Raw genomic sequence first — 23,119 nt, 5'->3', positions numbered from 1 at the left:
TTCAGCATCATTTTAATATGATTGTTTTGATGATATTGTAACAGGATCAGAGCTGATGCCCAAAGCTCTTTCTACCCGAATAGTTGGAGGAATATGGTGGTTTTTCACCTTAATCATAATCTCATCCTATACTGCCAACCTGGCTGCCTTCCTGACCGTGGAGAGGATGGAATCCCCCATCGATTCAGCAGACGATTTGGCAAAGCAAACCAAGATAGAATACGGGGCTGTTAGAGATGGATCCACGATGACCTTCTTCAAGGTAAGATGGCACCAGCCAGCTCTGTGCAATCAGACCCTGATGATAAATGGTGAGGTGGAATTACAACACTTGGAAGGATTAAAGTAGTAGATAAATACATTGTTTTCCCAAATCCATAGAGGAAACATGGCTTCTGTCCAGGGTGGCAGACAAATCTCTTCTCGGCCTCCCCCACCTTCCGAGTTGCCCTTACACAAGATATGGGACTCTAGAACTTGAGGGCCAGGCAGATGAGGATGTAGGTGAAGATCTATCCAGAATGTTGCCTAATGTGACTCACAAATTATGACTGAGTCTGTTAAGAAAAAAGGATGGTAATTGTTGTGGGCAATTCCCTTCTGAAGCGAACAGAGGGCCCAGTATGCTGACTGGACCCTTCCCACGGGATACTCTGTTGCCTCTCTGGGGTCCAGGCTAGAGACATTACCAGGAAACTCCCTGGTCTGGTTCTGCCCTCTGATTGTTACCTGCTATTGGCAATGCAGATTGGCAGTAATGAAGTTGCAGGAAGAAGTCTAAAAGTGATCAAAAGTGATTTTAGGGTTCTGGGATGGTTGGTTGAAGGTTCAGGAGCACAGGTAGTGTCCTCAATCCCTTCAGTGGCAGGGAAGAATACTGAAAGGAACAGGAAAACACATTTGATTAACACATGACTGAGAGGCTGATGTCATTGGCAGAATGACAATTGTTTGTTTTGGTTTGTTTTGTTCTTTTATCATGGGAGGTTTACATGGCACCAAGCCCCCTGGCAAGAGATGGAGTTCAGCTGTCTCAAAGGGGGAAATGGATTCTAGCTTATGAGTTGGCAGTGCTCATTGAGGGGGCTTTACACTAGGTTTGGAGAGGGAAAGGAATAAAAGTTGGCCTACTAGAGATGATCCTGGAGCTGGCATGTCAAAGCTGAGGGTGAAACTGATAGACCAGCTCAAGTGCATCTGCACAAATAATTGCAGCATGGACAACAAACAGAAAGAGCTGGAAGTCACTGTGTGGCAGGACACCTGTGATGCAGATGCCATCACAGAAACATGGTGAGATGACTCTTATGACTTGAGTGTTGCAATGGATGGCTATAAGTTCTTCAGAAGGGAAAGGAGAGGAAGGAGAGGCTGTGGGGTAGCTCTATATATTTAGGTAGTGTTTTGATTGTATGGTTGTACAGAGCCCAACGATTGTGACAATAAGGTCAAGGTGAGAATAAGGGAGAAAACCAACAAGGCAGATATCCTGTTGGGAGTCTGTTACAGGCTACCCAACCAGGATGAAAAGTCACATGAAATATTTTACAAGCAGAAGTCTCACCATTTCTATACCTTGTTCTAGAAGGAAACTTCAATTTATCAGATGTCTGCTGGAAATAAAACATAGCAGAGATGAAGCAGTCTAGGAGGTACCTGGAGGGTGTGGAAGATAACTTCCTGGCATAGCTGGCAAGTGAGCCTTGTTTACAAACAGTGAAGGACTTTTGGGAGACATGGTAGTCTGAGGCCAACTTGTTCTTGACCAACTTGTTCTCGTGACCGCACTAGGCAATGATAGAGTTCTCAATTCTTGGCAAAGTAAGGAGGGTGAGCAGCTACTAGTCCACTACCATGGACTTCTGGAAGGCAGATTTTGGCCTCTCCAACATGGTGGAGGGAAGCGATGCCATCCAGAGGGACCTTGAGAGGCGGGAGAGGTGGGCCCATGCCAATCTCATGAAGTTCAGCAAGACCAAGTGCAAGGTCCTGCATCTGGGTCAAGGCAATCCCAAGCACTGATACAGGCTGGGCAGTGACTGGATGGAGAGCAGCCCTGAGGAAAAGAATTTGGGAGTGATGGGGGATGAGAAGTTCAACATGAGCCATCAGCGTACACTTGCAGCCCAGAAAAGCCAGCCAGATCCTTGGCTGCCTTGAGAGAAGTATGGACAGCAGGTCCAGGGAAGTGATTCTCCCCCTCTACTCTGCTCCTGTGAGACCCCCCTGGAGTACTGCATCCAGTTCTGGAGCCCCTCTTACAGGAGGGACGTGGATGTGCTGGAGTGTGTCCAGAAAAGGGCCATGAGGATGATTAGAGGGCTGGAGCAGCTCTGCTATGGAGACAGACTGAGAGAGTTGGGGTTATTCAGTCTGGAGAGGAGAAGGCTCCAAGGAGACCTTATTGAAGCCTTTCAGTATCTGAAGGGGGCCTACAAGAAAGCTTTGGGATGTCAGGTAGTGATGGGACTAGGGGGAATGGATCCAAACGAGAGGAGGGTAGATTTAGATTGGATGTTAGGAAGAAGCGGGCTGTCCTGATGCACTGTGTTCAGTTTTGGGCCCCTCCCTACAAGAAGGACATTGAGTTGCTGGAGTGAGTTCAGAGAAAAACAACAAAGCTGGTGAAGGGTGTAGAGCAGAGCTTTTATGAGGAGCAGCTGAAAGAATTTGGATTGTTTAGTCTAGAGAAGAGGAGGCTGAGGGGAGGCTCTTTAAAATTACCTGAAAGGAAGTCGTAGTGAGGTGGGGGTGTTGTGGAAACAGTTCAGAAATATACAGGTTGTGAGCAATCCTGACTTACTTCAGGCCACATTGGGTTAATGGTTATTGAGGCCTAGTTAGAGGCTTTCTGAGAATGAGCTACTGGGAAAGAGATAACTTAATTGGCAACAGAAGAGGAAAATAATTATGTGAGAAGATGGCTCCGTAAGAATGTAATGTGTAATTGGAATACAAAGCCACCTGCATGATAAGATGGTGTAAACAAGACTTCTCTATATAAGTGAGTGCAAGTTGTTAATAAATGATTTCATACAATCATATTGATGTGCACATGGAATCCTTAAGCCTCCACAGACTGTTTTCCCACGTGGGGATTGGTCTTTTCTCCCATGTAACCAGTGATAGGATGAGAGAAAATCGACTTGCGTTGGTCCGTGGGAGGTTCAGGTTGGATATTAGGAAAAATTACTAACAGAAGCAGTGGCCATGAATTGGAACAGGCTTCTCAGGGAAGTGGTGGAGTCACCATCCCTGAAGGTGTTCAAAAAACATCTGGGCACAGCACTTGAGGACATGGTTTAGTTGGTTGGTGGTGTTGGGCTGATGGTCGGACTTGATGATCTTAGAGGGCTTTTCCAACTTTAATGATTCTATCATTCTAGGATACTTCAGCAATATTAATGTAAAAGATGTGAGATTTTTTGCCAATACATATGGAGAAACAATATGATGCTGTACTGCTCTGAGAGGCAAGCCCATGCCTTTGATGGGAGAATCTGAAGGGAACCAGAGCATGGATGTGAGGACATTTTCCTCCAGGTCTTTTCTCAGGGCAGGATCTCAGCTTCTTACAGCAACTTGGCTAACATAGCTTCTGAAGGTCACATTTGTACCATAAAAATACTGCAGGCAGTGAACATGCAAGGTTACTTGACCCTTTTTAAAAAATGTCCATAGTCAGTATTACACAGACTATTAATATATAGGCTGTATACACACATGAGTATGTTTCTAAGCAAAAGAACATCTTTTGTGAGTACTTGCTTTGTAGATAATAGCATCCTTTTTTCCTTTTTTTCCCCTCCTGTCCCCCACTATTAGTATTACTTACCTCCAAAATGGGTTAGTATCATAAAATGTCAGCAGAAAAGCCAGGAAGATATAAATATAAGATGTATGTGCAAAAATCCTGTGACAATTATAATTAATTAGCAGCTTCATTGGTAATCTCAGCAGGGAAGTTAAGCACTGGATGAACTAGTACTATTTTTTCCACAGTAGCCTGTAGGAATGGTGTTCATAGATAATGAAATATGCCTTTGAAGAGGATGGGGCATCAAGGGGAAGCATTATGTGGGGTAAAATAATATTGGTGCCACACAATTGTGAAGGAGTGAACATTTACACCCCCCAGTGCTGAGAGGCCAAGCCCCTGCTGCTCTGGCCCAAGGTTTAAGCACAAACCCTTCAGCTTCCACTCAAGGCAAAGTGCTTCCACACACACAGACAAAAAGGATCATGGCTAAAGTATTTGGGTCATCTCTCAAAATGAATAATGCTTATCAAGGATGTTTCAATCGTGTAATAGATCTGGCCCCAATGGAGCTGGCAAGGGTGGATTGCCCTTGTGATGACTCTCGTGGCTGAATAGAAATGTTTCTGTGCTGAAAGAAATGCACAAACTGCAGCATTTTTCAGACACTCATTATTAGTCAGCTCTTGAAATGATGAGCAGACATTTCCATTATGGTATGCTGGGAAATGCATCTGGAGATATTCCTGGAAATTGCATAAGGCAAATGCTGGACTCTCATCAGGAGCATTGGGCAGTAGGACCTTCACCTTTTGAAGGCCCTGAGATACTCTCTGGGACTAAGAGCTCTTCACTTCCTAGTCACTGTCATTGCTATTCTGAAGTCATAATAAATATCAGAAAGAAATCTTCAAAACCTGTTTCTTCCATGGCTTTTCAGGGGAAACAGCTTTAATTTCAGCATAAGAAGTTTAGAACACATTTCTAGTGCTATTCTAATGTTACATGGTTTGTTTGTTGGTGGCTTTTTTTTTTTTTTTTTTGCACCATTAATCCCCAAGTTTAAAATTTACAGTCATAAAAGAGTGTAAGCCTTTAAAAATGTTTCACACAAGGTGATTAAATATTTATAGGCTCTACATGCTTCTTACTTCTGTCTGAAATACACGTGTACACAAACACAGATGAAATTACACTTGTTTTTTTGTGTAGAATGGAGATGGATTCTCTGGCAGAGTGAGGGTGACATAGTGAAAGATGCATGAAAATTACAATTTATCACACTTGTGAACCAGTAAGACACACACAGTGTTATATAAAAGGTGTTATTATTTTTATTATGGAAGCTCCTCAAGATCCTTACAAGATTTGGATTTCATAGAATCATAGAATCGGCTGGGTTGGAAGGGACCTCAGAGATCATCGAGTCCAACCCTTTACACTGTTCAAAACTTTTAAAAAACCCCAAACAATCAAGGTGGAGGTCTCTGTACAATAAAAAGAACAGATACTCATGTATGCAAAAAGAATACTGTGTGCTCCATGGGGGCATGACTTTGCTTCTGGACTGTAAACTACTGTATATACTTCTTGAGCAAAGTAAGCACACGTACACACACACCAGTGAGCATAGGGCTAAGGAGGGGTCATTATTTCAGGTGCTTCCTGTGTTGCAAGAGTTGATTTATCAACAATGGGCTATGCCCAGTACTTAAACCAAGAACTGCCAAGAGAAACAGCAGCCTCTTTCAAACCACTTTTTTAAAGCAAAACCATGATACTCTGGGTGTTCCTTGCTGTGGAGGAGAGAGGAACAAGGAAGCGCCTGTCATGTACAACACAGACACAAAGACCAGATGAGTTTGATTTTCAGGAATGTAAGAGACAGGCAAAAGGACTACTGAAGATATGTGCAGAAGAGCTTTGATTTAGGACTTTGTGCTTAAAAGCAGCAGGAGGGAGCCCTGGAAGACGATGTTACACAATATACCTACTAGATGGGATGCAGGTTGGGGACCATCGGAGAAAAGCAAGGTACTTCCACTACTTTTCTGAAAACTCTATTTGTATTTATTCCAATTTGTATAACTTTTTATTTAGTCTTATAATGCATATACTAACAGTTGCGTTTTTCCACTGATTTTGAATGCCTTACACTAGTAACCTTTCTGTAATAGTGTCCCTTGAAAAACTATGGCTAATGAGGTTGTCTCTATATAGTAGACAATATAGTATTGTCTACTATACTTTCAAGAAAGTTTCTACAGTGACTATGTCTTTGAGCCAGGTAGTGGGGGAAATGAAAACAAAACCAGTTGAAATTTTCTGTGGGGAAAAACAGAGTTCTGACCTTGAATGTACCTCAGAGACAGCTTCTTTGTAAACGTGTCTCAATTCTGGCCATATGAGTTGAAAATACCTAAAACATAGGGCATGGACAGGTAAGGAGTGCTCCAGAGAGGGCATGCAGCTTTAGACAGGTGAGGCCACAAGATCTCAGGTGATGTTCACCATTTGTGTGCATGTCCAAATTTGAGAAAAGCTCAACTGAAGGCAAGATGTTTCACATCCACAAATCATGACACAAACATATTTCTCCAGACTGTTGTCCTGTTCTGTTTCCAACTTGCCTATAAATCTTCCACTGCTTGCCTGCTCCTTTGTGATAATAGATCTTAATCTCATGTTGCAGTTCTCTCCAGGTCCTGCCTTCTGATGTGAAGACATTTACACTGCAATCAATGAGAATTCAAAGGCCAGAATTTGGCATAGCATCTATCCTTAAAAAAATGGGAGCTGGCAAGTCAAGAAGACCTTTCTCTCAAGCTCATATGAATAAGAGATACAGTCTTCCAGTAAATTCAATATTAGACTCAACCTACTGCATAAAGTTATCATTTAAAAAGCTGTTCCCAACTGAGCAGTAGAAATGGTTTCTACTAGTAAAGAGCCACTTAACCATCTTCAGAGTTTAGAGGTATCTTGTGGCTTGCCATACTTAGGTGGAATTTAGGTGGCATTCAGAGATATTGAATTTACAGTGCATTAACAAATAAAGCCCAAAGCTTCTCACAGGAATACCCCAGGTAGATTAAGTGTTTAAGTAGTGAGGATATGCTGCCCTAGAACCAGGGCAACATATGTGTATGGAGTACCTTCAGTTCATATTTATATTCAAAACTCTGTGTGTGTTCGGCTTGTGCTAAACTGCATCAACAGCAATTGTTGGCTTTGCCATCTTGAGATAAAATAATTTCTATTGGCAGTTTCAGGTGGTCCAGCTGTCTGTAGGCCCACCTTGATATTTAATCCAAGAGCAACATATTGTCCTCTGTGTTGTTTGAGACCATACCAGGATTAGAGAGGTATAATCATGTTAGTTATCTATGAGCACTTGAAAGTTTTTTGTTTGTAAGTAACATATCTTGAGGTGGGCAGGCAGCTGTCAGGCACAAGGTGCTGACACATCTCTAAGCAGGCTCTGTTTTTCTTTTCTTATCTTCCAAGTGTGAACAAGGGGGCACAGGCATTCCTGCTTTCTGGAGAGTGCCTGGGTCCCCTGGGGCTCCTCTGACACAGGGAAAAGAGTTGGATGGAAGGAATGTTCAAGACTGTATGGAGGTAGATGGGGCTTCTGGCCTTGTACAGCTGGACATTGACACGGGACATGTGCATGTTTGCCTCCTGGAAAATTCCCCCTGAACTTGAGTGGGAGAAAGATGAAGTTCTTTAGTCGGATTGAAATGGAAAGCAGAAAGTTGAAATTTGCTTAGAAGCTGCTTTGGGTTTATGTCTCAAGCTTTATCCTTGGAATACATGACTTTTAGGCAAGTGATATCCGTACGGAAGAGCCAGTACTGTATTTGTCATCAGGCTTTTGGGATAGCACGTTTGCCCTGAGAGGCAGAAGCAGGGCTTCTGACTGCAACTGTTTCAGGCTGCACTAGTATAGCCGGGCTATGTGCTGTAATCCCTGTACCAGCATTAACCTAAAAAACTTCAAAGCACTTCACAGTCATGCCAGCAATTAAATCCTTGGCACTCCAAAGGAAGCAGAAAAGGGAATCCTCAGCATAAAGCATAGTAGGAGAGAACGCTTGTGGGAAGGGAAACCCTGCTCCCATTTATCTTTCATTCAGGATGTGCCATCGGCGTCACACTCAACAAAAGGCTGAGGTGTATTTCACAAGCGTGCTTTGGGTGATGGTGTGATTCTGTGCCCTCCTTTTCCCTCCTTAGAAATCCAAAATATCAACATATGAGAAGATGTGGGCATTCATGAGCAGCAGGCAGACAGCACTGATGAAGAACAACGATGAGGGAATCCAACGTGTGTTGACAACAGACTACGCCCTGCTGATGGAGTCAACCAGCATTGAGTACGTGACCCAGAGAAACTGCAACCTCACCCAGATCGGGGGGCTCATCGATTCCAAAGGCTACGGCGTGGGAACCCCGATTGGTAAGATGCTTTCCAGCACAGGTCTTGTAGAGCACAGCCCGCAATGTCCTCTTTGGAAATTTAAAAAGCCATTTTTAATTGTGCCCCAGGGTTTTTGAAACCTTTCTCTTCAAAGCAGCTGTAAGCGACACATAAGAAAAGTGGGGAGCAATTGCAAGGTTCTGCACTACATCCTGGATTTCCATGTTTAGACCTAGGCAGAGTCCTAAGACTCCCAGTTGCTGAACTCTTTTCCATGTTTTTTTAGCATATCCAGTGTTCTTTTCAAGATTTTCTAATTGCAGAGAATTAGAAAAAGTATCGGGTTTTTTTGTGCTGGTTCCTTGCCAATAATCAGCACTGGGCAGTCAGATATTTTTCCTGTATAATATACTTCTCCATACTGCTCTCATATGCATTTACAATGCCATGCTCAGTTAGTACTGATGCAATTTTATTGTCTTCAGGGGAATTATTCAAGACAAATTCAGTTTACACAGATAAAATAGGTGAAATATTTGGTCCATCGGTTGCTTGGTAGGCCAGATATAAATAAAGAAAAAATACCACTGCACTTTGAACTGTGGTTATCTATTTTACTGAGTACCTCAGACAGATTGTCATGTAGATAACATTTAAAGTATATTTTTCCACTGGCTGTGTAAGAACAGATATCTTACCCTGAGGACAAAGATACAAAAGCTAAAATCCCAAATAAAAACAAATGTATGGCAAGAGTTTCACTGCAGCTATAAAGCTGCCACAGTTCAAACCAAGAACAATGAAGGAATAATTGGAACAGATGGTAATATTCAGAGAGGGTGCATACATTGGAAATACAGCTGGGAAATATATTTATGAGATGTTTCCTGTATGATAAATGTGCCTTTATTTTTTATTTAAGGAAAACCAGCAAGATTCAGGGGACTAGATAATTCCAAGGACTATGGAATAATTCAGTGTGATTGGGCCTCTCAAATTTTTATAAATGTTTGGTTTCATAAACATGATAACCCATGGAGATTCCTGTATTATTCAGATGGACCTCAAAGTCTCTGTTATTTTAATCATAGCATTCAAAATTATTGATAGCAGAAGCTGCATCAAAATAACCCCCTCAAAAAAGAAAACAAAAACCAACATCCCCCCCCGAAATAAAACAAAACAAAACCAAACATAAGACTTGTCTTTGAGCCTTAACACCAAAGTTTCAGCAGCTCTTACCTGGTCTGCATTCCTTCCTTGAGGAGAATTCACAATATTGTTGGGGTTTGCAACAGCAAAATTACACCTCACACTCAAAAATTTCCAGTGAATGAGATGAATATCATCACCATTTGTTTCCCAAAGAAATAGAAAGAAGATTTTTTCAAAGTTCTTCTATGAATCCAGGAAAAGTGTTGTTTTATCAGCGAGCAAAAAACTGCAAATATAGCTATCTTCCTGTGACTTTGTGCTGAGTTAGGTGAAAGGATATTTAAGCATATCAGCAAACATATCTATTTATTTTTATTATGGACCCAGTGGGTCACAAATAGGAGGTTTTTCATCAGATTCTTGGCAAAGACCATTATTAAGGAAAAGTATGCAGCAATGGTTGGTGGTGAACTTAATGTGCTCTGGAAGTACTGCTTTAGCAAAAGCACCTCTAAGCAAAATGTATACAAAATGTCACCTTGGGACAAATCTGGTTGAAGAAGCAACCTTAATACAGGTGTCAGGATAGGTATAAATTCTAGGATCACTGCCAAGGCCAATGCTAGTACTTCTAAACACTAAAGCACACCTGGGAGACTGCTAAGAAAGTTGATAGAGGCATTTCTTGGTCTAGGAGGTAGGTTGTTAATAGCTCAGAGACCACAAAAGAATATGCTGAATATTCAAAGAGATGTTGAGGTGGTTTTGTGTGGGGGTTTAGTGCTCAACAATAAAACATCTCCAATCCAACATTCAGGCACACTTGACAAACTTTAAAGCAGGCATAGAAATATAGATGTACCTGTTATACTCAAGATGAATTGTGATAATCCTGATGGCAACATAAACATCACAAGAGAAAATTAACATCCCCACAAATCCTGTATTGTTACTCAGGCTGCTTCTCTTTGCCCAGCAGCTGTGTCCTTTCAGACAAGGGAAAATAGATGAGTCCTGCAATCTAACAGACTCCAGCTATCAGAGCGACAAAACTCTCCTAAAGTAGAAATGATTCTGCTCTTGCTTTCAAGAGGCATTGCTGTTTTCAGTGGTAATAATTCACTTCTTTATGTAAAGACAGTTTGGGAGGTGTTTCTATTTTCTTTTCTGTTGTGCTTTTTTTGGTTTTTTTTTCATCATCTATTCTTACAACAAGCATATTTTCCTTTCAAAGCTGGCTACCCCAAGCAGGGGCTGATGATTGCTGGCTTCCCAGATGGACTTTGTATAGTCTGACACATGTCTCTTGGCATCTGTGGTCACAGCATGTCCTAGTGCTGGCAGTAAGATACAATGAAAAGCAGCTGACTGTTGGCGCAGTAAATGAAGAACTTTATGTTTTCCACACTGGTTCTCCTCAGACAATGCTGTGGGCTAAAGGAAATAAAAAGCCAAGCAGGGAACTTGTATTCAGAGTACAATTATTTTTAATAGTGTCCTGCTTAACAATATAAGAAAGAAAACTGAAGCTGTGATGCCAAGTTTCCTAGGCTATTTAGATGCATAAAGACACAGAAGTGCTGCCCGGGGAGATTTTCTCGAGTATGTGTCTATCTGAACCACTCTACCACTGCAATTCTGACACACATTCTGCCTTAAGTTTTGTTTACCTTCATTGGATTGAGAATTGAAGCTGCTTTATTTTGCAGAAAAATGTAACTTTTGGTGAAATAACAGTGAAAGAAAATAGTCTTATTAATGTGCTGCAGAAAAGGATAAATGGTACTCAGCTACATGGACAAAGGACTGGCAACACAGTTTCAGCCCAGACACTGAATATTTTGAAATTTAAGAAGCTCAACATAGCAGGGTTTTGGGAACCAAACAGCCTTTCTTATACCCCTCTCATAAAATCCTTGCCCCATAAAGAAAAGTCTCTCTCACAATGTCAAAACCAACTCCCCACTGCCTATTAAAATTAATAATGGGATTGCTGCTGTTGTCATTGATCACTTCAGCTTCTGGCAACATAGGAAAAGACAATTGGTACCAATTTCCTTTAACTAGATGCTGCTTCAGAAGGGGGGTGAGGAGCCAGCCTCTCCTTTGTCCACCTCTGGGGCTATGAACTTGTGCTTCTGCAGGAGCACAGGCTGCCTGAAGGGATTTAGTAGGCAGCAGAGAGTTGGTGAAATGGAGAAGCAGAGCAGATCACATGAGAGGCAAACGTGAACATATTGAACTGCCCAGTGTGACCCTGAGACTTGCCAGATACTGTACAGGCCAATTAATGCTACTGAGCCTGAAGACACATCATTTGGAAAGCTGTTGCCCTGTAAACAAAACACATTAAAATGATTGCTATTTTCAGCCCGCACTACCAATATTTTTGCAAGTCCAGGAGAAAAGACTGGGCCATCTTCTGCTCTTAAAAGCTGGAAGGTAGCTGAAGTGGAGTTTTGGGCTTAAACAAGTATAAACAAGAAGAAAATGTATCTGACTGACTGTGGGATTTTCTGAGACAGCTACTCATTTTACATGCAGTAGGAAAAATAAACAGATGTTGAAGTAAATGGAAGAGATGCAATGTGAGAAGTCTCAAAGGATGCTGAAAGCAATATTCAGACATGATATGGAGGAATTGCATAGCAAGAAAACCCACTGCCAGGGCTTAAATAAACCTCAGTAGGAGACCCTAGAAATTATAATGAATTCTCAAACAAATAACCGCACCAAAGGAGCCTTCTGCTTTCCAGTCGCCTGGGAAGACATCAACAGATAGTCCTCTTCCCCCTTCCAGATGCAGAGAAACCAACATCTTCTAGCTGGACTAATGAGTCTTGTGATAAGGGAGCACTTTTGCTTCATATAGCAAAAATATCTGCCCTCTCTGCCCTCACTTTGCTGCAATCAGCACTGACAGGCCTTGCTCTCACCTTGCAGGGTCCCCTTACAGAGACAAGATCACCATTGCCATCCTCCAGCTCCAGGAGGAGGGAAAGCTGCACATGATGAAGGAAAAGTGGTGGCGAGGCAATGGCTGCCCCGAGGAGGACAGCAAGGAAGCCAGCGCTCTCGGGGTGGAAAACATTGGGGGCATCTTCATTGTGCTTGCTGCAGGGCTTGTTCTTTCAGTGTTTGTAGCCATTGGTGAATTTATATATAAATCAAGGAAAAACAGCGATATTGAGCAGGTGAGTCATCCATTTCCAGACTGCATATGTTTCTGGGAGGCTGAGGTTTGTGGATGTGGAGGTGACTGCATTATAAGTCTCTGCTGGAGAGCAGATTTTGTATTGCTGAACTCTCACCATGCATTGCTGGAACTAAAGACAAATAATTTATTAATAAGAACAGGGAAGTACTCACCCACAGTCCAATTAGTGCTGTTTAGTATGGCAGTGCAGAACAAGAGCAATTAATTTTGCAAACACTTTCTGCTTTAACTTCAAGACTTCAAGTATAAATTACATTGGAAAGGAGTAAAGCACAACTCGATTTTATTTTTTACGTATAGCATTAGCATAAGCTCTTTGAGTAACAACAGGAATATACTTCCAAATCCCCAAGGATAATATTCCTCTTGCTGTAGAAGGCATTTTTGTCACAGCCAGGGGTTTACACACTGTGCTGAAGCATGCACTTCAAAGCAGGGAGGCCTAGTGAAAGGTGATGGATGCCACAGTAAAGTAAGATTATGGAGCCAAAGAAATTCTGGTTATAGCTCCACTGAAGTGTAATGAGTGATGTAAAAGGGCAGAGGAAAAAGAAAGGAAATGCTGTACATAAATCATTCCTTGAGTATTACAGCAGTTTGTGAAATAGAATCAATCATTAAATTAGAGTGTAAACATCCATTTACCAAACCACCAGCAGCTGTAATAGAAACAAGGCATGAGCAGCAACTCAGAGTATATTCATGAAGTTATCTGACAGCACTCTTACTCTGCTTGCCTTCTCTTTGTTGGTTTTGTCCTGGAGGTGTCCTAGGCTCTGCTGTGGCCCTGTTTGGCTCATTTTCTGTGGCTGCTCTCATCCTGTTTTCTTCAACAGGGCTTACCATAAGGTCAAGGGTTGCATTTCAGGGCAGGATAGGTGGCCCCAGAGGCATTCACCAAGAGTTCATATCACCTGACTTCAGCTTTCTAGACACAAGGCATATACTTCTAAGCAAGCTGATTAAGCTCAATTTGCACTTTCAGACTGGAAAAGCAGAAGCTTTTCCATGAGCTGTCCATCGTCTTCATTCAAGGTGTAGCCCTGCAAAGATGATGGCATAAATGCCAGAAACTACTGTCAAGAAAAATAACCTTAATGAAGGCAGCAGGAGTGAGTGGGAGGAGGAGAACATACTGAACTTGGTCTCAGAGGTGCTGTTTGCACTGCTTACAGTAATGGTGCTGGGACATGAAAGAGGTTGACACCTTGAGTAAAAACAAGCAGCCAGGGCTGAGGGTCTCAAGAGGACAATGTCTGATTTTGGATAGGATAAATCACCTGCATCTTCTTGCTGCCAGAAGGGGGTCACTGTAAGCTAAGGCAATGCACCTGCTGTTCAGACAGATGAGAGGAAGTGAACTGAATCCTATCATGCATCTTCATTTTCCAAATGGCACTTGGTGTTATTTTGTGTTCGTGACGCCAAATGTCAATGTCAATGGAGTTGCCCTCATGGTATCCTGCAGGATAGGGCAGCTCCCAGCCATGGAGAGATCTCCACGTGTGTCTGAGCAAGCCCTTATTAAAGGCAATGACATTGTCTCTGAACAGTAGATGCATCTCATATTGAAGCAGTTTTGTAGGCCATATTAATGGAAGTGTCCCTGTTTTGGAAAAAGTTAGGGATAAAGGGTGAGTGCATTTTACACACATTGCAGCTTTACAGTTAGTACTTTAACCTTATAAAAGAGTTTTAGCACAAAATGCATAAAGAATATATTGATATTTGTTTTATTGATGTCTCAGGAGATCTTTCGATAAATATGTTTTGAAGAGCAGTTGCAGCTACCTAAAATGTTTATTATAAATGCTAAAATGGTGCAGAAGATCCTGAAAACTCTTCGGGAATCTGGGAAAAGCAATGTGTTCCTGCATTAAAGTATACCTAAAGCTTTATGTCATGAGGGAATGTTAACTTACTAAGCAATATGTTGGTTGAATAACAGTATTCAGGGATACATGCATGCATATACACGTACCATTTCTGAAACTGTCCTTCTGTTTTGCAGCAATATGTTGCTTATTATAGGCAGTCTCTTCATAATTAAAATCTTTAAGTGGGTTACTGTGGCAACATCATACTTCCTCTCCAGAAGTAATTTTAGAGAAAGTAGAATCCTGGAGATTCCAGAGTTTCTTTCTGATTTCTCTTAGTTTGTTTTATTTTTATTCCGTTGAAATCAGCTTAGATGGAAAAATGCTCTACAATGTATATTGTCACTAAGCTAATCCAAAGCATGAGTTGTGCACAATCTATGACTTTTCTGTTTCCATAATTAGTATCTCTTTTGATTTGAATAACTTTTAAATCTCATTCTCATGTTTGTTTTTAATTCTTCAATTTATTTATTTTCTCCATTTTTCTTTTCTTGCATGCAAGGCCTTTTGTTTCTTTTATGGACTACAATGTAAGCAAACCCATCCGTCCAATTCCACCTCTGGCACCACCTTATCTACGGAGTTAGACTGTGGCAAGTTAATCCGAGAGGAGCGAGGGATTCGAACACAGCCCTCAATCCACACTGTGTAGTCAGGAAGGAAAAGGTGTGTCTGATGGAAAGCATTAAACTTAAACACTGCACGTAATGGCAAAGGTTGTACTCAGCAACACACAGTAAAGACTTCAAAGTGCCTCTTGCTTCAGCAGGAGATAAGCTTAGCTAATGCAAATTGACAAGGTCCTGGAAATTTGGGCAGTTTAAATGCATATCACAGGAAATAATTACACCTACAGTGAGGACTGAGTGCAGTAGGCTGCAGTAGGTTTTAAGAATTATCGCAGTCTCTATGTACAATTGTCATCATTTGATTTCATTGGGTAATTCTCCTTTTTCAGGTAAGAAAAATTATTTCCCTCCTTTTCATCTTCTACCAAACCTGAGTAAACCAATGACACTCTCATTACTTAAAGCACGGAGAAACATTTTGCTTGGTCTCTGCTGAAGCATTCAGCAAGTGGGCCGAGCAGTTCTTTATAAAACTCAGAAAATAACCTGCAGGGCTCCATTAACTTTCTGAACCCCTGTTACAAGCAGACAGAGATTTTTAGCTGGCATATCTTATTCCCAGTGTCAGTATTTAATGAATTTTAATTCACCCATTTAAAATTCATTAGCCAAAGCCTCCAAGTAACTATCATAGCACAAAATCATATCTATCAGTTAAATTTTATGCCATGTAACCATTAACATTTACGAACATATTCAACAAAAGCACCCTCGGGCACTCCCAGTATATACCTTTCACAGAATAGCTGTACTGACAGGGCTTGAGCAAGTCATGATATTCAATATTATAAGGCTTTATAACATACAAAATTCTTTTCCAGCAAAACCAGGATATTTGCATATTTAAATACACAAGGAGACTTCTGTGTAGGAGCTTGGTGCTGGATACTTTTTGTATCCTGGAATGACACCACTTTGATTTTCTCTACTCTTCAATAGTCTGGGGACTGCCAGGGCTGGAGACAATAGAGTGGATCTGTAGTTGTCACTGGAAAACATGTGACAACAATTTGAGATACACCAAATGTGTAGAAATGCCATTTTGTAGGACGTCATGAGCTGTGGCAAACAATTATGTTTTGAAAACCCAATTACCTTATATCTGTGTTTCATTATATCCCAGCTATCCATCACTTTCACCAGTCCATTTCCCACCCTTCACACCTACTTGATATTTTCTTACCCACTGCAGTTCATCCTCATCAAACAAGTTAATGATCTGTTTTATTGAAGGGCCATTTCTGAACTCTACTGCAATTAGAAAACTTATCCGAGTGGGTGCTTTCCCACTCAAAGTGCTGCAGCCCATGTTCTGCTCTTGAATTTTTTCTCTTACATCGGGCTGCTGAGAAAAGCTGGTGCATACAGTGACCTGTGTTTTCCTTCTATTCATGTTATGATTTTTGATCAGAATTATTTATGCTGGCAGTCGGCTTAAGCACTTTTGTGGTGAAGAGATACTGCTCACAGCTCGGCTGTACCAATTCTTTGCCATTGATCATCCACAGATGAGTGTTCATGCCTCACTCCAGATGCCACAAGAAATTGTCTTTCCCCAAATTGCATTTGAACTTGTTTGAATAGCACCTTGAAAGCTCTAGTTCTTCATATAATGAACCCTTTTACCAGAAAAGACCTGAATTAGCTCTTCTGTATCCCTGATTTAAGAAAGCACTTTTGTTTGCAGTTCCCCAGTAAAAGAGACTTAAAATTAATTACATTCAGCTTCTCTCAGCTCTCAGAAGAGAAGAAAAATTCCTAATGTGTTTATCTTCATTATTACTCTGCACAAGAAATCCTTCTTGCAGTTTCAACCAGTTTTCTAATCTCTTTTTAGACAAATGGGGAGTACATAAATTTTCTGCCACTTTTTGGCAAAGCATTTTCACATCAGTCAAGGAAATAGTCACATTGTTAGTAACAGTACTAGCTTCCCCATGTTCACCTGTCCCCACAGACAACCTCATAGGCTTTGGCTTGCCTGTGGGAATTGCAAACCACATCCTCCTTTCCCTAACAGAGCTTCATACCTAGCTACAAACAGAGTTATTAAAAAAAGTTCTTTCTCAGCAGCTATGCCAGTGGCTGAGGCACTGAACAGCCAGCATTCCACTCAAGTGCTAACAAATCCATGCTTTTAAAGAGAGTTTTTGCAAGGTTTGTCATGGCTCCAGGAAAAAGCAGGTGCCCACAGGGTAAGGGTGAGGCTTGAAGAAGGCACATAAGAGTACTCCTGCACAGACATAATAAGCTTCAAGAAGAATTGTTAAAGCAATCAAAGATTCTCCACTTATCAGCACTCTAAACTTCTGTGACTGCCCTACTTTGAAAAAATACCCTGTTCACAAATACAGATGATCACCACTGCATCTTCCCAACTTGCAGCCTTGCAGCTGCATCCAGTACCTAATAATTAAACTGGATCCCTTCTCAGGTGTTTGTTAGTGTGAGGACTTTGTTGTGCAATCAGCACAGAGCAAACAGCTCTGCCTGTGATGCATGAGCCACAAAAGACTCCATCAGTTCTGGCACTATTGTACCAATAAAGCATAGCTAGAACTACCTGGAGAGAAAAATGAATATAAACATACCCTTTTGCCAGTTTCTATTAATTTTTGTTTTGCTGTTGTTGCAAAATATTTGCTGCTCCCAAAATATTCAAATTAAGAAATGTTTGGGGAAAAAAAAAAAAAAAAAAAAAGATATTACATCTGATTTGAGACACAGAAGCCACTTACCATGGCTGTGAATAATCTAGTCCCAAGCCATTGAGAAGTTGATTTTGCTGGGGTCACTGTTCCTAGCTTTATTGAGTGGCAATTTCTACTGTCATCAAGCAGTCTGCAGCCCTGTTAAACAAGACTGAAAGGGGAAGGAGGGAGAAAAGACAAAAGAGGAGAAGAATGAGGAGAACAAAGGCAACATGACCACCACTTCAGAGAGCCAGGATTAAGGTGGACCAACAACACTGGCCTTCACTGCAGGACTTATCCAAGCACAGTGATAATGCCTCTCCCAGCTAAAATTGCTTTTCCTCAGAGTACTGCCATGAAATTGTGAGTTTGTGCTGCCTCTCACAGCTCAAAGCCTTGAAGTTTCACAACTTTAGCTCTTCGAAAACAAAGGAGGAAGAGAAGAGGGAGAAGGAAGAAATCTTCTATCTCAGTGAAGTTCTTGCAAAATAAAAATGTTTTGAGAAGTTTTCAGCTCTCCAAATTCCCCTTCTTCAGGGAACATCAGCTTGAGGCCCTCTATTTTCAGGCCATAAGCCCACATCCAAACACAGGTGTGGCCCTCTGTGTCTTTACTGAGAAGGTCAACTTGTGTTTAGATGGTTTGGAAGACAGCTTTGCTGTTTTTTATTCTTGTAAGCAGGAAACAGAGGAGCAGTTTATATAACTGAGGAAGAGTTAAAATAATCCATGGATTATTGCCATACTGTTTTGACAATCACTGTTCAATAGACTGATAGTTTAAAAGACTTAATTCGGTGATCTCCTCATGCAATTAGCCATCAGTGACAGAATACTCAAAGAGATTCTTAATGTGCTGCAATAGCAGTTTACTCACTAGGGGAGACTATTTTGGATATTTTTCCTTTGGTGCACTAGGCACAAACACATCATATTGCTTTCAGCAGAAGACATATGTCAATGTCCCAGATATGAGTCCTCCACAGTGATGAGGGCACTGCAGAAGAAAAATTCTGACTTCTGCACTTTCCCTTCTGTGCCTGAGTTCATCTACTGTCCTTCCAGAATAAAATCTGGCCCACATCCTTCATGATTCAAAGTTCTCCAGCACAGTGCACTTGGTTGTGGCTTTTTTTGTTGTTTTTCCAAGGTGTTAATTAAATGCAATTGAAGTCTCAACCCCAGTGGTAGGTCAGCAGCATGAGCAGCAGATCAATAAAGCCTGATTATAATTTTTTTTTCAGTCTTGTTTCCACTTTATGTTATTTTTAAAAATTCTGAATATGTATATCCTAAAGCTTAACACAGTCTTCTGCATGGAAGTGTAAGGAAGGATTTGTGTGCTTCATGACCAAGCTTTTATAACCTGTTGAAATGATAGGAGGGCAAAGAGGAAGAGTATCACATCACGAAGAGACTGAAATCTATTCTGTTTTTAAAGGCTGATATTTCCTCTTAGCCTCATATGCCATGTCCTAACACATTTTGACACTGCTAGAATGAGAAGCAGTAACCAAGAGCAAAATGTGAAACTTATTACTGTGTTGTTAAATGTATTGTCCTGTGCCTACTGCTCTCATTCTGGGTGAGACCTTAAAAGTGGGCTTAACAGAGTGTAAAAAAAAAAAATCTTTTTAAAGAAATCCTTTCATTCTGGCTATTCAAATACAAAGCTAAAAGAACATTATATCACCCTTTTATGTAGAATTTTAATGTTTCCATCCCCATTTTAAAGGCTACTGTAATTATGCTGCAGATGTGGTGGTACTGTTCAAAGGGCCATCTTTGGTGTTCCTTGTCTGTGATTTTCCTGTAAGCCCCACAGCAATCTGGCTGACCTTGTACTCTGTACCACAGTTTTCTACTGCTTGAAAAGTGCAGGGCAATTCCAGTTTTCAGTTATCTGTTCAGTTTCCTAACTTCATGAACGCACTTGGAGATAAATCTGAGTTTTGAGCTATTGACATGTAACTAACCTCCTGAATGATTAACCAAACCCTGAAAGTTCATAGGACCACCACATTCTCTTTTAGACCATTTGAAATTGTATGAAGGCAGAGGGAAAGAGAAAGTCCTGTGTCTCCCAGGTTCTTAATGCTCTTTGCCACCTCCAAATGGTTTTCTCAAAGGTGGTAGGATCTCAGACAAAGGAATATGCACAAAAGTTCGTAGTTACATCCACAGTCACTGAAATACTTTTGAAGAACCAGTCCAGAGTCTTAAATCCACATTTGATCTTTCAGGTTTGAAGTGGTCTGCTTCTATACTTCACTGATCACTTTACAGAAAAGGTCATCAAGAACAGTAATGTTTTCATATTTTATATTAGATGTAACTGCTACTGATGAATAATTATGCAATAAGTTCTTAGATAAGACCTAAACATCAAAGCCATTCCTAAGAATACCTTGAAGTCTTTCTGATAATATTTGTTTTAACATGCAAAACACAGATTAAAGTGGAACCAGTTAGGCACTTCACAAATCATGTAGTCAGATATAAAGATCCTCACATTCTTAATGTCAGCAATATCTTTTAAATTTCTATCTGCAGATGTAAAATGATCTTCATGGGACTATTTCGTTGATATGAAATTGAAAGCCATTATGGTAACTGCATAGTCTGAATAATGTGAGTCAGATTGGCCAATTAAAATACAAGCCTATTAAGAAGGCAGTAAAATGTACTATTTCATCCATAGAAATCATCCCTCTATGCATATTGCAGAGACCAATGCCTAATATTAATATATCCTCAATATATAGTTTATTAAGAACAGTAGGGAAAATAAATAAAACTAAATCTGATCAATCCTATGGGTTGTTAATATAATCCTTTCCTTATTTACCATGAAGTTTTGGAATCAGTTTGTAATTTAGTTTTTGAAAACTCAAATAAAACCAAGGTAGTAGAGAAAGAAGACATCCTAACAGCCATTTACAGCATATTTTATTATTAGTTTTGATGTAAGTAGTGCTACTCTCTAAAAAAAAGCCCAAAGCAATAAAAAAATAATGTCTATATTAGGATGATTCCTGTTTCACCCATTACACCTTGAGGGCATGGGGCTGCAGGAGGAACCCTTTGACTTTAACTCCAGTAACTCTGGAATTCCTATATTACCTTGTCAAAGGGGCTATTTAAATGATAATTGCACCGTCAAATTCCTGGCTATTACCAGACAGTAAATAAAAAAATATATTTTAAAAAATGCAGTACACTGCCCTAGCCTGCATCTATTACATTTTGGGGCTGGCATGAATTAATAGTAGTTTAATTTATGTATACTTTAGACGAACAGGAATTAAACATCTCAAAGAAAGAGCATATTAAACTGTAGACAGGACATACCATGGGATCTTAGTCTGAGTGCAGCCCATCTCATAAATGGACATGATGATATATGCAAGATCATACACATTTTAAAATACACCCACTCTCTGATTCTCTGATGTTTTGAGCTCATTTGCAGAACCAGAGTTACACAGATTGTAGGGAGGGTTTATCCTGGAGAGGAAGATGCACAGTGTGTGGTATTCAGTCCTCTGGGATTCCTTTCCTACCTCAAACAAATGATTTAACCTTGATCCAGATTACTCTCATATTCTCATGAATTTGAAAATATCCCTCTAGAATATCTGGCTACTAGGAAAGCTTGGATTTTCTTCTTTTGAATAATGCATCTGTTTTTGCTTTTTTTTAGCCCTATATAATTGAGGTCACTATTGGACTATTACTGGTTAAGAACTGAACACTGCTTACATTGCATAGGTAACACTCTGGAAGAGAATTCATATCTGATACAGAGAACCATATCTGTGTGCTGTTGCTGCCATTTTACAAGAATTGCAGTTTTAACCAGTTGATTTAAAGTTGGTCAGTTCTACAGTTCTGTAAGGGTTTGGTAGGAAGGATTTTTTCACCTTAATGAAGGTAAGGTGGTTAAAGCTTTGTTTCACGTTGCTTCCATAATTTCATTTTATATATAAATAATCTATTTATATATATTTGCATGGAACATTTTTTCTTGCATTGTTAGAAGCTTCCACTTAAAGCCTCCTTGTGGCTTTTTGTGTTACATGTAATTATTCCAGCTGTAGATTTTAAAAGATGTTTCGACTTACCAAAAATGTCTTTGTTAATGTTGTGATGGTGGGAAGGAAAAGATTTGTGCTTTCTTCCTAAACTATTCAGCTTCCTTATTCATGTGGTAATTTTCTCCTTTCTTCAACACACAATATTTGAAAAAGATTCTTTCTAAAGAAAGAAAAGAATTGAGGACTGTGATGTATTTTAGAAATGTTTTAATTTCATGAGGGAAAATTAACTAAACCACAGAGAAATGTTCAAAACTGTTGTGGTTTGTTTTCTCTAGTATTCCCAGGTTTTTTTGTGGTTAAAGTACATGTGGCTTTGAAAAGAATTTTTTTCTTTTTTTCTTTTTTTTTTTTTTTTTATTTTGAGGCCAGGAGGAAACTTATCTACTGAAAAAGAGGAAGTTTTATGATAGAAAACCATCAAAACATCACAAATGCACCTGTGTAGAATTTCAGAAACATTCATAATCAGATTTTGTTAAGCCAGACTTAAATTCAGTGGAAACCAAGTCAGGCAAAAAAGCATGAATTATCCAGACTCACCTATTATAGTTTAAGGGTTTGTTCAAAGCTGGCAGAACTCAGCAGAGAAGCTTTCTAGCCTGCCAGCTGGAGTTGAAGTCATTACTTCTAAAATCCACCATTTGTGCAAAGGTTATGGTCTAATTTTGCCTCCAATGTGAAGAGTTTAATTCCATTTCTGTCTTCTACCAGTGTCTTTCTTTCAATGCGATAATGGAGGAGCTTGGAATTTCACTCAAACATCAGAAGAAGTTAAAGAAAAGGTCAAGAACAAAGGGGAAATCTTCATTCACAAGTATCCTTACTTGTCACCAGAGGCGGCCACCGAGGAAGGAAACCATAGCGTGAGCAAGAGAGACCCTTTTGAGGAAATATCAGGAACAACAAAAAAACCCCAACAAAACAAAAACATTGCTGCCTCCAAGTTGGTTGTGGCAGGATTTCTGAAATACAGACGTTTACCTTGTTCTTCAGAAATTCTCTGTGGTTTCTCTTTTTTTAACCTAGAGGTACAACAGTTTAAATGCTCACATAGACTGATGTACTACTAACCATCTGGGAAGTGTCTCACTATTTCTTTTGAGATGGATTTGTATGCTCACCTGTTTTGCATCTCTCTTCCCCTCCCTGTGCATCGCTGTATGTGCTTTCTAAATAAATAAATAAATAAGAGACAGGGTTCTTTTTTCCAATAATCTGGGAGTGGAAATTTTTTTTTTGCTTTTGAAGAAATAATTGCAGTATTG

General features: G+C 40.2%; 1 protein-coding gene across 5 annotated transcripts in view; it reads left to right on the top strand.

The window, feature by feature from the left end:
• Positions 1-23,119, top strand: part of GRIK1 (glutamate ionotropic receptor kainate type subunit 1) — a 169,661-nt gene that overhangs the window by 145,937 nt on the left and 605 nt on the right. The window contains exons 13-17 of one of the 5 annotated variants that reach the window (XM_030464459.1): positions 45-262; positions 7,997-8,219; positions 12,279-12,529; positions 14,935-15,098; positions 22,566-23,000. In XM_030464459.1, coding sequence (XP_030320319.1) covers positions 45-262; positions 7,997-8,219; positions 12,279-12,529; positions 14,935-15,084 — 842 coding nt within the window. In that variant the 3' untranslated portion in view covers positions 15,085-15,098; positions 22,566-23,000. Of the gene's footprint in view, positions 1-44; positions 263-7,996; positions 8,220-12,278; positions 12,530-14,934; positions 15,099-22,565; positions 23,069-23,119 lie in introns of those variants that run through there. The other 4 variants (XR_003988511.1, XM_030464444.1, XM_030464450.1 and 1 more) reach the window with 4 other exon arrangements.

The sequence above is a fragment of the Calypte anna genome, chromosome 1 (assembly GCF_003957555.1).
Source record: "Calypte anna isolate BGI_N300 chromosome 1, bCalAnn1_v1.p, whole genome shotgun sequence".
NCBI lineage: Eukaryota > Metazoa > Chordata > Aves > Apodiformes > Trochilidae > Calypte > Calypte anna.
The sequence above is the reverse complement of the archived record's forward strand: the minus strand, read 5'-3'. Positions and strand labels throughout refer to the sequence as shown.